The sequence below is a fragment of the Lipophrys pholis genome, assembly GCF_963383615.2.
Source record: "Lipophrys pholis genome assembly, chromosome: 15".
Taxonomy (NCBI): domain Eukaryota; kingdom Metazoa; phylum Chordata; class Actinopteri; order Blenniiformes; family Blenniidae; genus Lipophrys; species Lipophrys pholis.
The window spans coordinates 18734021-18749525 of record NC_137642.1 but is presented as its reverse complement, the minus strand read 5'-3'; the positions used below and the strand labels follow the sequence as shown (position 1 = coordinate 18749525).

Here is a 15505-nt window from a genome sequence, read left to right as displayed (position 1 = left end):
CACCCCCCCCATCGAATCTTCAGTTCAGTTGTCAAGCTGAAAAATAGGCCACACTCATTCCCCTGACATAGCCCACATAAATTAATCATACCTCAAAGATACATGGGCTCCTTCAGACCCACCGACAGGCGGCTGAATAATAACGCCTTCAACCTACACATCTTACAACCATTTCAGTGGCTCTCTTTGCCTCTCTGTTATGTGCATCACACCCACAGTGGTGGGACTCTCATATCTTTGAAGTTCAGCAGCAGATTGTTGCCTAATGACCTAAACAGGGATCCAGTGCTGTTCTTTATCGGCTTTTATGAAGGTTATCTCATTGCTGCAACAGAACACTGCAATTACTGCCCCGTTGATGGTAGTAGCTATTTCAAACCCTATTTTTCACTCTTCAGACCTGTATCTCCTTTTCTTTTCCAGTCAATATGTGGCTCTGGAGGTGGTTGCAGGAAAAGCCCATCAAGTTGCTACAGAGGGTCCAGGGTTGACTCTGCACTTCAGTCTCCTTGTGGCACAGTGAATCGAAAACTAGTAAAGGGCAATTAAGGTTTCTGATCACATCATTCGGCAAGTCCCCGTAGTGGCCTTGCAGAGTCGAGGATTTAAACAACCTCTTGCTGCATCACTGAAATGTGCCTTTTGCTCCACTTCCTTTGAATTGCTGTGCGAATATAAGTTTTAAAAGACTGCTTAATGTGATCAGGGTGTTAGATTGGGGACTCGAGCTCTGTTGAAGAGTGGAAAGCAATGTCCAGGTAATTCGGAACTGTGTGCAATTGTAAAAGCTGTCTGAAGTCTAATAATTGTAATTCAAAAGCACTTTCTTTTATTAACATAGTTAAGAGGAATGCATACATTGTGCCAGTGAAGTAGAAGGTATGACCCGAGAAATACTCTGTGGGGTCTTAAAGTAAGGTATTTGGCCTCACTGCCATGCTCTATAAACTGTGTGCTTTTTTGGGGGGGAAACAATTGCTATTGCCACTTCCTCGTTATCGATACTATTGTGACAGGTGTTCTGGCAGCCGGTGTCCTTTCCTGTTTACCAAGAGCCAGAGAATACACCTGACTGGTAAATTCAGAGTGGCGCACGGAAGATCTCTTGGCAGGTACAGCTGAGTTTCCTGGCTTCTGTTCCTGTGTGCATCATGTTTTCTCTCGGGCGTGTATCTGATTTAAAAAGCTCGAGTCCTTTAGTTTCTTTGAATCGCCACAAGTCAGCGAACGAGTTAAGAGATACAGAATTCTTACACCTTCCACTAGGCGCAAATAAAGCAAGTGATGGGCTCTCTGCCTGTGGTGTGAAAGCACTGGGGGTTGAAATTGCCATCCACACTTTCATTACAGTTAGACAAAAGGCAGAAGCTCTTCTTTGTTTTCTGTTTCTATTTTTCACTCTGTCGGTCCGTCTTGCTCCAAAATTTCCAGAGGAAAGTGCAGCCGACCCGCCAATCGGAATTACTGCTGTCGGATCTCCAGGGTTAAAAAGCTGTAATCTGTGGAAGACCTGACATCTTCATTATAGATAGGGAATCCTGCCACGGCTTTCCTTTCCACTGACATGTACACAAATCCTGACAGACGAATATCCTCCCCTAGTCATATGACAGTGGCATTTGTTAATTTATCTCTGGCTGCTAGCCTGACAGCTCCTTTCATCCTGCACTGTTTGGATCAGGAAATTGAACATTAAGAACATGATAAAGTATCAACGCGGCAAAACATGAAGTCACTTAGCAGTAAAATGTAGGAAATAAACACTTTTATAATTGTATGAAGACCGCTACTGAGGCATGCGCCTCAAATATCAAACCAATTATTAAATTGATAGATTTTCATTCTTGGCTCCAGTGGCCTGTCACGGGGGCTATCGCTGAAGTTTGCAGTCCACAGACTAATCTATTCAAGGCTTTCAGTTTACAAAGCACTTCATCTTCTGCCTCTCCACACTTGTTTGTTGACTTTGGGTTCAGTTTAGGATCTTTCTGAACCGCCACCACCTACGTTTGCTGAAGAACAATTTGTTTTGGATGGTGATCAAATTGGATTTTAATGTATCATGTGAAAAGATTTCTATCATCTGAAGAAAAATGACTGGTACTCTCAAGGAATATATTTCTGTCATTTAATTTGGGGAATGGGATGATAAATCTGTCAAATGCAGCACTTTATCAGACTCTGTGCTCAAGCATTTTCAATCTGAGAAGAAATAATGGGTACTTAGTTCCAAGTTTAAGCTTTGTTTGGAGAACATTGTTTGCTATTGACAAGTTTCTCAGGTAATTTTAAAAATACAGGAAAAAAAAAAAAATCTACTTGAATATACTGATGTGACAGCCTCAAGATTTCTTTGTTTTCCCTGCCAATGCTTTTCCCCGCCTTTCACGGCTGCTCTTCTTTATTGCGAGGTGCTCTTAATCTGGTGGTCTGCGTCTCAGTACACTGAGGCCAGGTGTTCGATTCAGACAGTCAAAAAAATATTCTACTTCTTCACCCTTTAAAACTGAGATTACTTTTGGCTGAATGTTTTGGATCGTTGTGCTGCTGAAAGATGAAACGATCAGTTCTGATGCATTTGGCTGAATCCGAGCACAAAGTGAGGCTTTTGTATAACTTTGCATTGATCCTGTTGCTTCTGTTAGCAGTGAATGTCGTCAATAAATGTCAGTGTGCTGCCATGCATGCCCAAGCCAGAACAGAACGGCCGCCATGTTTGACTGATGAGCCAGTATGCCATGCCTCACGGAGTGTTTTTCTGTCTTTTTCTTCCAGCACTTTCCTCTTTCCTGTCATGTTGATAGATGGATAGAAAATAAATTCCTAATCCTCTCATGATGTGTATTTTATGATCTGATTGATGAGGTTCATCAATGTGTATGAGTATCAGATCATAATTTCAAGTCTTTTAATGTAGATTACAGTTCAAATGAAGGGGGAAAAAAATAATTTCATATTAACATAAATGAGTAAACGGTGATACTTTGCTTTCAGATTCTAACATTCAACTTTGCAAATTAAATATATTTTGCTGTCATGCTGTGCCTAAAAGTCAACACGTATCTGCGTGTTAGATTTGGCACTCACATCGAGTCAACTTGTGGATTTATAGTTTTTAACAATGAGGCAATATGCTGAAAATAGAAAATGTATAATCCAAGGTTTCAGTGAATTTATTTGCGGGAATTGTATTATTTAATGTAGACATAATAGCTTATTACTGCTCTGTAGAGAATACACATTAAGAGTATATAATCAGTGCATGCAAAGTAGATTGTTTAAATAATATGAATTTAAGTGGAGCGAAATGTGAGAAAGACGTTTTGGTTCATTTAAACCACTCCGTGATATTATCCATCTAGCAGTTCTGACTCGTCTTCCATACGTTCCATACGCCATGACAAAATGAATGTAGACATTAGTATTGGTGGCAGCATAATTATCTAATGTAGCGCTGTCGTGTTCAGTTCAGGGTCCACATGTATCCCAAGTTGGTCTCAGGAGGTCCAACCCAGGAAATATATAATATATGATATATTAACCAATCAACAAACAACTTCAATAAGATACTTTCATTGCAAATAAAAAAACAAGTTGGCAATGTTCTTGATATTTCCTTCGTCATATCTCTTTGTTATGATCACTGCTGTCATTTGCTGTGTAGCGTTGTGTCCGGCCTGCGAGCCACAGATTTGACATCCCTGACAAACTTGGTTAAGCAATAGTGGTTCATTTGTTCCTGTCGTACAAAGCAAAGCTAATCATCTCGCCTTAAGTAAACCACTGCCAGTTCTTGGAGAATACAAACAAGGGTGGGTTTATCATCGCCCACCCACGGCCTGTTTGCCTCCATGACACACGACATCCATCAGCTGCACAGAGAGCGCAAAGGAAAGAAGCAAATGCTGATAAATGGATCTCTGCGGCCACACACACTTCCCCACCCCCAGATGTCCTGTCACCTTGTGGTGGTCTTGCAAAAGCCCACTGCTGACTGAACAGTTCTTCACAGAAAGACTTTGCACATCAGCCCAGTTCAGTCATCCTCCCGATAGTTATTGAATAAAATGTGCTGCAGCACCTGCCTGCATTCACCTCAACAATAAAAAGAAAACTCCCTTCCTCCCTCCAAACCGTATTAAACCCAACTTGGAAATAAAATTGAGTTTGATTTCATATCTGCAGCAGACTTGTGCACCTGAATACAGTAATTATTTTAAGTGCTGTGTTTTTCAGCTCCCTTGCTGATGTCATAACTTCACTTGTTTTAAGCCTTTTACAAACGCTTGTTTTACTCACTAATATGAAACAAGGCAGTGGCATTCGAACAAAACCATGACAAAGTGATTGTAATCATTGTCCTCGAGTAAACAGTGTTGGCATTCTTTTTTATGTAGTAATAAACTGTTATGGCACTTTTTGCATATGTTTCAATATCAAATAACAATGGGAGTGTACAAAAGACAATATATCTGTTGACATATGGTACTCAGATCATTTTGCATATTTGGATTTGCATAGCCCATATTAAAAGGGTTATGTTTTGGTTAGTTTTTTTTACAGGGTTTACAACAACAAATCATTCCAATTTGCACTGTAAACTGGTAGTTTTTATGCCAGATGAATTTCCCGCCGAGACCCAGATTCAAATCCAGGTCCTCCATAATCAAGGTCAATGCTTAACCTCGTGACACCTGAAGATAATCTCATGCTGTTTTTTTTGCCAGCTTCATTTTTATGTTTTAACTTTTCATTCTTTAGAAGTTTGCAAATAGTGACACCGCAGTGAAATGTTTTTTTTGGCTGCATGAGAACACCATCACTTCTTCAACCCTCCTGGCAGTTTCTGTAAAATGTCACCGCCAGTATTTAATCAGGTTTAGTCTAGTAAGCAATGGAGCTGTTTCATTGTTCCCAGCAGCAAATAAAACCGTGCCATGTTCTGGGGCTGTGAGCTGAATGACACAAGGTTTGATGTGTGGCCTCTATCCACACCTACAGCAGTGACGGGGAACATACACATAGCAGTATCCCTCTGACACATCATCTCTCTGGTCCCGCTGGAGGATAGATGCTGCTAAGATAACGGAGTGGTTTGTGACCTTTTGTCAGCCTGTCTCATGTTTCTGTCTCTCTTTTTTCTTCCCAGGCACCAGCAATGGGTCTGTACTGGTCTATAACCTCACTAGTGGTCTCCTCCACAAAGAACTCAGTGTACATTCTTGCGAAGTCAGGTAAGAGTTTTATTTCTCCAGAGTTAATTGTGTACAATGAGACCATTTTTCCGGGTCAGCATGTCGGACCCCAGTAAATGTTCCCATGGTACTGCTCAGCTGCGACGTCTGCAAAATGACACGTTAGACGAACCCCAGTGGCCGGATCATCAGCTTCAGGCAAAATGATTTTCTGTTGATTGTTTTCTGGCTCATTAGTGTTTTCGGAGGCAATCACATAATTAGTGTGCCATGTCAGCTCCAGTGTGTTGAGGAGAAATAATGTCCTATTTTGCATCATTCGGGTGTTAAATGTTTTTAGCTGAGTGTGGTCGTCTTGACTAGAATGTATAAAAACAGAATGCGTAGCATTGCAAAATGAAAAGGATACACACATTCAGAGGGTATGTAAAGTAATGCACCAATCAGAAGCACTGTAGTTTATTTTGTTGGCTTTCATAAAAGATGTCCCAAAGCCCAGAAGGTTGTAGATTCATATTGAGTAATGAAAACTATAAATCAAAACATCGAGTGATGATCTGACTGAGGGTTGTACATCAGTGAGCAGTAAAATTCCTCTGGCAGTAGACACTACATGATCTATCCAGACCCTGTAAAAGAGAAAATAATGACTTGTTGGGTTTGTCTGAATGATCCTCTTTTTTTTTCTTCCATATGCATAAATAGACTAAAATAATGTTACATTGGCAAATCGGTTCAAGACAGCAAAAAATTATTACGTTTTTTATTTTCATGAGATTTGTAGAGCAGCTTTTCTTTAAATTTCGGCCCAATGTTTTTGGAGTTGGGATTGTACAGTTAACCTTTCAGAGTATCCTGAGGAAATATCAAGCAAAGTATTTAATCACTCTGGAAGAGGTAAGAGATAAAGAAATGTCCATGTGTGGGAGACTGCAAATATCCCAGAGGGGCCCGAACTAATGATGGAATTAATAACAGAAATAATCAGGGAAACTGCAACAAATTTGACTTTAATTACGTTTTGGGATCATTTCCAACCTTTAATTGAGGTTGTACAGCGGTGTGGCAAGAGTTAGAGGAGGCATTGTGTTGTAACAGGAACAAAAGATGTGATATATGGAAGAAAATGTATTTTTAAAATTAAATACCAATGTCTATTTTTGAAAAATTGATGGTGGAAATTTCAGCCTTCTGTAATGCTCCCTTCCTCTCTACAATGCTCTCCTGAGCATTAGTCACTAATTAATATGGCGGTCAAACACACTTCAAAGGCACCATTTGGGAGAGAGCAGTGGTTTGTTTAAGACGGGCCCCTTATTTTATTTATAAAAGTGTTTTAATCAGGAAAGCAAAACTGTACAAGAAAACTGAGGGAACATTCAGATTTTTAGAAAACTACTGTGGTAATAATGTGGTAACCTAAACCCTAATTTCTATAATTTCTATCTGGTTTTGAATAAAAATAAAAAGATAAGAAACTAGAGAAAAGGCTATTATTTTCCCTCCTCATTGTTCTGCTTTGTGTGAATACTCCAATACCACAGCCCTCTATGTGAACACCCTTTGCTCAGTCGTGGCATTAAATGTTAAGTATTTTTCTCTGGAGTTGGTCTCCTTGGTCACAGCTGGCAACACCAACTGGGATTGTGAGTTGAAAATCTTTGTTCTGCTGGACAAAAAATTTTTTTTTCAGAGGAATGAAACCCACAGGGGCAAAATAGTACATATACACACACACACACACACACACACACACACACACACACACACACACACACACACACACACACACACACACACACATTCAATATGTATGTACATCTCAAATTATTTTTAATTGTGCTTTTGTTTAATCCAATTCAGGACAGATTTTATTTCTTTCTATGCTGTGTACCTCTGCAAAACCACCACTCATATAACATTCACATGTTGTACTTTGTAATTAATACAAAAAGGTTGGTGCATCATGAACTGTGGTGGAATATTGTCTTTGTGTCGCTACAATATGGAACCACTTCTCAGCCATAGTCTCTGCATCTCAATGTCTTCCGCTCACTGTAACAGTAAAAATAGTTACCATTATCTTTGAAAACACAAATGTTACATATTAAAGATACATACTGACATTAAATCAATCATTTACTCCAGAGCGTACTTCCTGAAATGAACGATAAATCAGAATAAAGGAAGGGAACGTTCCCTCGACAGTCTCTTTGTCAATGCTGCATTGAAATAAGCTGTCAATCAAAACGACATACAGCGCTTTAAAAGGTTCAAATAGCCAACCATAAGCAAGCATATCCTGGTAATGAACTCTCAAACAGATCTCTGCATGACAATGAGACACTGGAGACCTGTCGGGCTGTCCATCGGTACGTGCAGCCAGCGGGCCGTGACCGAAATGACAGAAGTCAAAACACTGCACAGTTTTTGGAAGTAGCCAAACATCAACAAGGTGTTGGCTGAGCGTCATTAGTTACTATTCTCTAATGAGCAGTAAAACTATTTCACCAGGATTAATTAAGCACAAGATTGAATCAATTAATGCTGTTAAGAGATTGATTGGGAGCAAACGCCATCCGTTCAAGCGGAGCCAAGCTCTCTTTAATGAGAGAAGTTGGTATCCACACATGCAAAAACTCCAGCCAACTTTAATGAGCTAAGCAATGCCTCCTGTGTACGCGTTGAAGTGAGATTTGACAGTGTTTCTTAATGCTTTATGCTGATGAATTAATACTCAACATCATGCTCTTCATCTACCTGCCATCTTTTTCCCCCCAAAGCTTCTGTTTCTTGTATTTGCAAGCTGCACACACTACTATTGCACTTTTTCACTCAGTGATGTGCACAGCAAAAACACAAAAAGCTTATTAAATGCACATCTAAAAACAGAATTGTATAGAAATAGTGCCTTCAAATGTATCTATTTTCATCACATTTTCTGTGATTAGGTACGTCTGTTATTTTTTGTTTCTGGCGCTTTTGACGTACAGCAATAAGTTTGAAGCTGTGTGTTTTCCGAGGTGGGGAGAGCAGGGATGTTTATGGAAATGAGCCCAGCAGCCCTCGCCCCAGCACAGCCATGGCAAAGGAAGCTGGCTACTTAGCATCTCATTTACATTTAGTGGGGAAATCGACTAATTAATCATGTGGCTATTTACCATCTCATTACTGTGGAGTTGGTGCTCCCTCAACTGGGCCCGTTGCTCAAAAATATCCATTTCTCACAGTCACTGTATTGCATTTTTAAACGGTTTTATTTGAAATTTGTAGATATACCTTACGGATTGCTGGGCGAGGTAATCTGCTTGGCTATATTGATTGAAGAGTCTTTGCTAACTTTGATGGATGTAAAATATTCATCTAAAAACATGTGTGGGGGTTTAATCCACAGGGGGATTGAATGGGTGAGTCTCACCAGTTTCCTGTCTTTCGCGACTTCTGCTCCCAACAACATGGGCCTCGTGCGAAATGAGCTGCAGCACGTCGACCTCCCTACAGGTGAGAGACGCCCACACAAAACACCTCCTGTACCTGAAGCCCAACGCTTAAATTATCCTTTGCTCTTATTTATGTCTATATTTAGGCTCTGTGAACACTCGACAACAAAAGAAAATAGAAACGCCAGTCCCTGACACTCTCACACATTCTCTTTTATTGTTTTGTCTCAGAAAGACTCTTGTTTCACTCCTCCGGGGGATACTCGCACACTCTATCCCACTTCAACTCGGAGTCCAAAGTAAACAGAGTCAGGGTACAACTAAGGGATGCCGAGCTCTGAAATGAGATTCTGTCATGAAGGCCTGGATGCTTGTCCACAGAACAGAAGCTTCTGTACATTTCCACTTCATTCCGAATCTAGAAATGAAATAAATAAAACTACAAAGAAAGCTGGAATAATAAGCAACCAGGGTGGGAAGTCAGGAGATACGTACTTAAAGCTACTACATTGTTAGAAATAAGGAAGGTTTAAGTGACATTTTAACATTTGGGTTTCAATGATTTAATATTAATTACATCCGATTTCAGATATGTACAATTATAGCAAATCAACCATATTCACAGATCTGTCAAACTTTGTTTCGGTCAACAGGTTCATAAATTTTATTCTGATTGTTTTTGGCTTGAGATATTTGTTTTGCATGGGCCCAATAAAACGTGATGGTCTCCATAATGGCTCGGTCAAAGTGTGTTTCTAGCACTCGTTTGGACTGTGGTCAGCCTCTGCTTTAATAGCTCTCCTTTGAGTCATCAAAGTTAACAGTCCATTACTTCAGCTTTAGGTACGATGCCACACACTGACACACAGATGCTCTGTGTTTTATTTTTTGTTTTGTTTTGTTTTTTCTCACCTGAGTTCAAATGAGTTCAGGTGATTGAGATCTGCTGAATAGTTCTCGCCTGTTAATGCAGCTGCTGGTTGTGCAGACAGGCTCCGTGAACCTCCTGGTGCTTTCGTAAGACATGAAATATCCATATCGATTCAATCTGTATGTGTTCAGTGCAGGGATAAAATAACTGTGGGACATGTTTACCCTCGCATAGCACCAAGATGACAAGAGGAAACGGTCTCTGTCAAAGTTTAAAAAAGCCCCGCTTTCAACAGCATTCACAGGGTACAACTTAAAGTACTCAACATCATGATATAACAAGCATCCGCTGCCAACAATTTTCAGGTCAAAACTATATTCAACCTACTGCCAGTGTCACATTTTTGAAACAAAGGCAATATATATATATATTTTGAAGTTACTCTACCAAACAAACAAACACACTGGGATTTGTAGCCATCAATTCTATTTATGTTTCGCTGACCAACGCCATCTTCAGAAATCTGCGCGCATGGGTTTCTGGGATATCAAAGATATGTTGCGGCAGCAGATGTGTTGCGACACAGACAGAATAGTCTGTGTCGATGATCGTTTTTCCGGTGCCCATTGAGATCTCGCGATATCGAGTGCACACACAGGATCTTACAACAACAACGCAATGTCACTGGAATCTTCAGGCGTTTCCATGACCGCAAAATGTCAAACAAACCCAGGTATGGATACATGCCGGAGATACGTATTTTAATGAGTGTAATGACAAATTTCCTTCAGAAAGATATTGACAATGTAGTAGCGATGTACATCAACAACTAAAACTGGGTCCTAAATACAATGTTAAAATCTTTGCCGTGTGGATTCTGGTAGAGTAACTTTAAAGACTGCAGCACCTGAACTTGATGCAGTAAATTAAAGAAGCCTGCTCAAAGACTGTTTAATAGGTTTTTATTTTTTTTATATTAGAGGTACTAAAGTTTTTGTGTTGAATCTTATTTGTTCCGGGAAAGCGAGCAGATTTTTACCTTAGCAGGTCGTTAAAAAGTACAGAGCAAAATGTGTTTAAAGATGTGGCAGTACACCCGGAAGACGAATCCACTGAAGCGAGCACCTTGTGCCCTTTAAAGCTGCAGCTTTTTTGGATAAGATTTGGAAGTCATCCCTTTCACTCCCGCAGCAAAGGTAGCAGCTCGTCTGAATTGACGTTCTTTTCATTTTTTTATAAAAAACTTTTTTTGCTAAGTGCAATACCTGAGTGAAGTCAGATCTGCAAATCCATTCAGCAATGCAACACTTACAGTATAAATATTTATTATGTATCTAGAGGTTAATTACACATTATTTATATATGCACCGTCACAGGAGGTGTCATTACTGTAATTATTTGCAATCAGTGAGATGGATGAGGTTTTGACACTGCACTGTTGAGGACATACATTTCTTTGAGTTTGAGTTTCAGTTCCGTGCACGGACAATTGATCACATTCTCCTTTCACATCTGCAGTGAAATTTCAGTATTTTTTTGATTATGAGTCATCATGCTATCATGTCTTTTAACTATCTGAGCTTCATCAGTCTCCTGATGGGAAACAGATGGGCAGACCACGAAACAGGTTCGACGTAATCTAGCTTTCCATAAGATCCATCAGTCCGAGGCTCTGAGCTTTTAACTCAGGGGACGATAAATAGAATTTACAGCTCCACTTCTTCTGTCTCGTGACTAATATTTATGTCCTTTAAGAAGAAACAACAGTAGCAGGTACACTCATCACAGCTGAAAATTATAATCTCCGGGGTGAAAAGGGAAATAAACTCAACACCATAAATAGCATCCTATTATTAAAGTCCAGCTAAAGATGTACATATTAATCTTTTTTATTAAGAATCTGAAAAATACATGAACATATCAGACAAAAATAGCAAAAATAGTCTGAGACATAGATCAAGGCTTAAATTGACCAATTTACCCGATCAGATATTATCCTCAGTCATCCTCTCCATCCTTCCACAAAGTTCCACAAATGGCCTCTAGACATTCTCAAAGACGTCCATCTTCCCTCTCAGTATATCTGTAATTCGTTCTGATGGTGGGTTCCAAACCCATGTCAATAAACAACTCTTCATACTTTGTGTATCTTACATTGTGAGAAGAAATGAGAACAGGGTCCAGTGTTTCCCCTTTTGATGCCATTTCTTTTATAGTTTGTGGCACCACAACCCGAAAGATCCCAATCTTCCTGCATTTTCTCAGACAATGCCAGAGAGTGCCGTTGTTCTCATTACAATTGGTACATGTGTCTAGAATACTTTGGTTGTATTTGTTCAATTTTACAGGTGTGATGTATTTTCAGCTTTAACCATTTGTATTGCAGCAGGTTTTGTTTGTGAGCTTTTGCACAAACCGATTCCCATTCTTTAATCGGCGCATCCTTTCGTAAATCATTTTTCCATGCATTCAACTTTTCGAGTAAACTGTTCTGATGATTTCTGTAGATTTTAGTGGTTTGGTGAGAATATTATTTTGTTTTGTTCTAGTGTATCTTCGGAGTTGAAGATTAAAAAAAAAAAACGATTCTTGTCAATATTGTATTTATGCCTAAGCATATCAAAAGACGTCATATATATTATATATATGATAGAGTTATTTAGCTGACCCAAACTGAGGTGAACTGGGATAAAACAACAGGTTCCTTCATATACCTTTTTACATCATACCACGCTTGAAATATGTTTTTACGATTGGATTTTTTAAATTTTTTTAAATCAAATTAACTTCTGTATTAAGGACAAAAATATAAAGGTAAAAGTGTGCTCAAGTTATTACTTTCCATTTCTGCCCTCTGAGGAAGCGATATACAGTATATTTATTTAGTATTAATAGACTTTTTTTTTCAAACAATATGAAGACGTGATGCAGATAAGATAGATCTCAGCTCAAACTGATTTACTTCCTTAAATCAAGTAAATTAATCTTTAATGGTTGGTGTATTAAACACCTTAGCATAAACACTGCTGGTAACTTCATTTGTAATTGAAAAGCTCAATTAAATAGATTCTTCTGGATTCAGTGTTTTCATTTTTCCCTCGTTTAAATCAGATGGTGCATTGAAAGCATGGACAGTCTGCTGACAGCAGTGTGTGCAAAGAGCAAATTACAAAGTAAAGTAATGATGAGTGGCTTACAATCAAAGGGAACTGTAAACGCACAACCGTCACTCAAAGAAAAACCCCAGCTCCTCTCAGAATATGGAGAAAGTCTTGGAACAAATAAAGGTGTACAAATGTTTAAGTCCGGGTTTCCTTTTGAGATACAATGGGAATATAGCCACACACATTTCTATGAATTGATTTGATTTCCGGGTAAGGACTGCTTGAGCCGATCAGCCATGTTTCACCCCAGACAGGTCAACAAACGATCACTCACATTCATGTCTTTGGGCAATTTATAGTAACCAATAAACCTCAAATGCCTTTTTTTGGGGGGGGGGACTGTGGGAGGTGACATCAACATACCTGGCCAACTTACTCTTGCTGCAAGTACACCCATCGGGCTAACTGCATTAACCCTCTCTTACTAGTGTAACAAGAAACCCCAGTCGTCGACACATATGAACCACAGATTGTAGTAGTTTATCCAGAATAGTGTACATTACTGTTTTGCTGTATATTTTGGAAATTTTCTTATCCAACAATATCAACACATTGAACATACTTTGTCATATCTGCATCATTAAAGAGAAAAGGTCATGCCGGCCTTTTTGTTGTGCTTTGACCATTCATACCGAAACACAGTTTTTTGATAGCCGCACTAAAGTTCCAAATATATCAACTCTTAAATATTGAGATAACTTCTAAACTGAGTTCCTAATGTGCTCCAGATTGATGGATTAAACTTTGTATTATTTAAAAAGATACCCCTCCCGAATCCAAGTCCTCCCAAGACTGCAAGAAACTGGACAATATCAGCTCGGAGCGTCAATGCGAATCAAAAATTGACATGTAATTACAGCCTTTCGGCTGATGTCCTAAACAGTGAGATGCTGTAATAGATGCTCCGTAATCAGGACATGTGACCCCTACTGCTGTGTATGTGAGTGGAAATGAAAGAGGAAATAATGAGCAGCACTTCATTAGCCTTGAGTGCGCCACAGGTCCCTAAAGTTTCCCCCGCGCCATATGCTTAGCTATTTCATTCCCTCCGGTACACACCAGCCATCATCAACCACCCAACATTTGAGGTCACCGTCCATTCAGACTACCGAAGGCAACGCTTATCACTTTGTCCATTTTTAACAGGCCTCCCCCACGAATGTCCTCTTCAGAATCACATCAGCCCTTCCTCGGGTGAAAGTGATGCGACACAGCTCAAGGGCATTCTTGTTTTGTTAAATAAAGTCCCACAGTGATTTCTCTGTATACTGTTGATTTTCTGGGTGGAAAGTTGTAGATGAGCAGCACACATTAGAGCAGGTGTTTGGAATAATTTGCCGGCAGTTTTCTCGCCTCACTCTGGCTAAAGAGATGAAACTGGGATGCGGTGGCACTAAAGTGAAATGAGATGAGTCCATTTTTTTTTTTTTCCAACAGGTTCACCGTCTTGTTATCCTCACCTTGACTCCCTCGCTCACACCTTCTTTCTCTCCCGCTCTCTCTGTTCTATTTTTTAGGCCGATGCTTTGCATTCAGGGGCGAGCGAGGGAATGATGAGCCACCCATTGAGATGATTAAAGTGTCTCATCTGAAGTAAGCTGCCAGCTCCTGCCACCAAAAACACCACCCAACACCAGCATTTTAAAAAGTTTTCATCTGACATTTACAAAAGAAGCCGTACACTCACACACACACTGCTTTGCCTCACTGGCCTGGAGCCATTCTGTCTTCCGATGTCTCTGTTGACTTTCATTTCTAAACATTTGGGATTGCACAATGTTCAGGAAACATTGAGATTGGAGTGCTCTTCATGTGTCGTCATACCCAGATTAAATTCTAATGGAAATGTAAAAAAAAACAAACGATTTGCTTGCTGAAGTCTTTATCATTGCTGCATCTACTAGTGCATAAATACAACATATGTAGACATTTGCAGACGTCACACACTTTTTGAGAATCACACCTATAACCAGCCGTTTTTTTGTGTTGTTGGCCACTCTGGATACGCCTTTCAGTCTGTCTTTCTATTCAAGGGCCACGGTCTTTTGTCAGGCTGTGTGTATGCATTAACAATAAGTTTACTTGAATAATACATTATATAGGAAAGTGACAGCTCTGATTATTCTGCCTGCATTTGGTGACTCTTGAACCGAGCTCCAGTGCTAATGGCAACAAGTGTTCTCTCCTCTAGAATGCACAGAGTGGGCTGCAATGGAGGCATTGAATACATGGGTCAGCACAAAGACCATGACCATGAGAAAATAATTATGTCACGATTGGCGCACTGCCTAGAGAGTCAAGATATTTACTGCTTTCCAACAGAACTCTTATTACTTTATTAAAATGCATTTTCCGCTAAATATACTACATTCAGGACTTGACATTGAGTGTAACTAAGAGTAATCTGATTAATTGCAGATCCAACTCAATCACATCATGCAAACACGTCTAATTCCAGTTCAAATTCAAATCCGATCAGAGGAGGCCGTATAACCATGTAGAGCTTTGTACTCGTCTGTTGTGTAAAGTTACCCACACAAGTGTGATTAGTCAGGCTTAGAAATTGATCTAGAAATAGTGTTTCTGGGCAAAGCTGGATGTGGGATTACATCCACCCTATCACAAGTGGTTAGCAACACAGTGCAGAGCATTATGGGATTCATCCACCAATTTAATCGATTATATCCTTGGTGCATATAAACCTGAACATCAGTCTGAAGTGTTCATCTCAACGATCTGATTTCTCAGCTGTAAAGAATTTAGACAGATTGACAAATAAAAGCATCCATCAAAGCTGGAAAAGTTCAATTCAGAAGCGCAAAAAATATACTGTTG

The 15505-nt window shown here is 39.6% G+C and overlaps 1 protein-coding gene across 1 annotated transcript in view; it reads left to right on the top strand.

Annotated features, from left to right (window-relative positions):
• The window catches only part of wdr11 (WD repeat domain 11), a 63706-nt gene that overhangs the window by 26012 nt on the left and 22189 nt on the right, over nt 1–15505 (top strand). The window contains exons 11-13 of the mRNA XM_080481674.1: nt 5150–5234; nt 8590–8696; nt 14188–14263. Coding sequence (XP_080337800.1) covers nt 5150–5234; nt 8590–8696; nt 14188–14263 — 268 coding nt within the window. The remainder of the gene's footprint in view (nt 1–5149; nt 5235–8589; nt 8697–14187; nt 14264–15505) is intronic.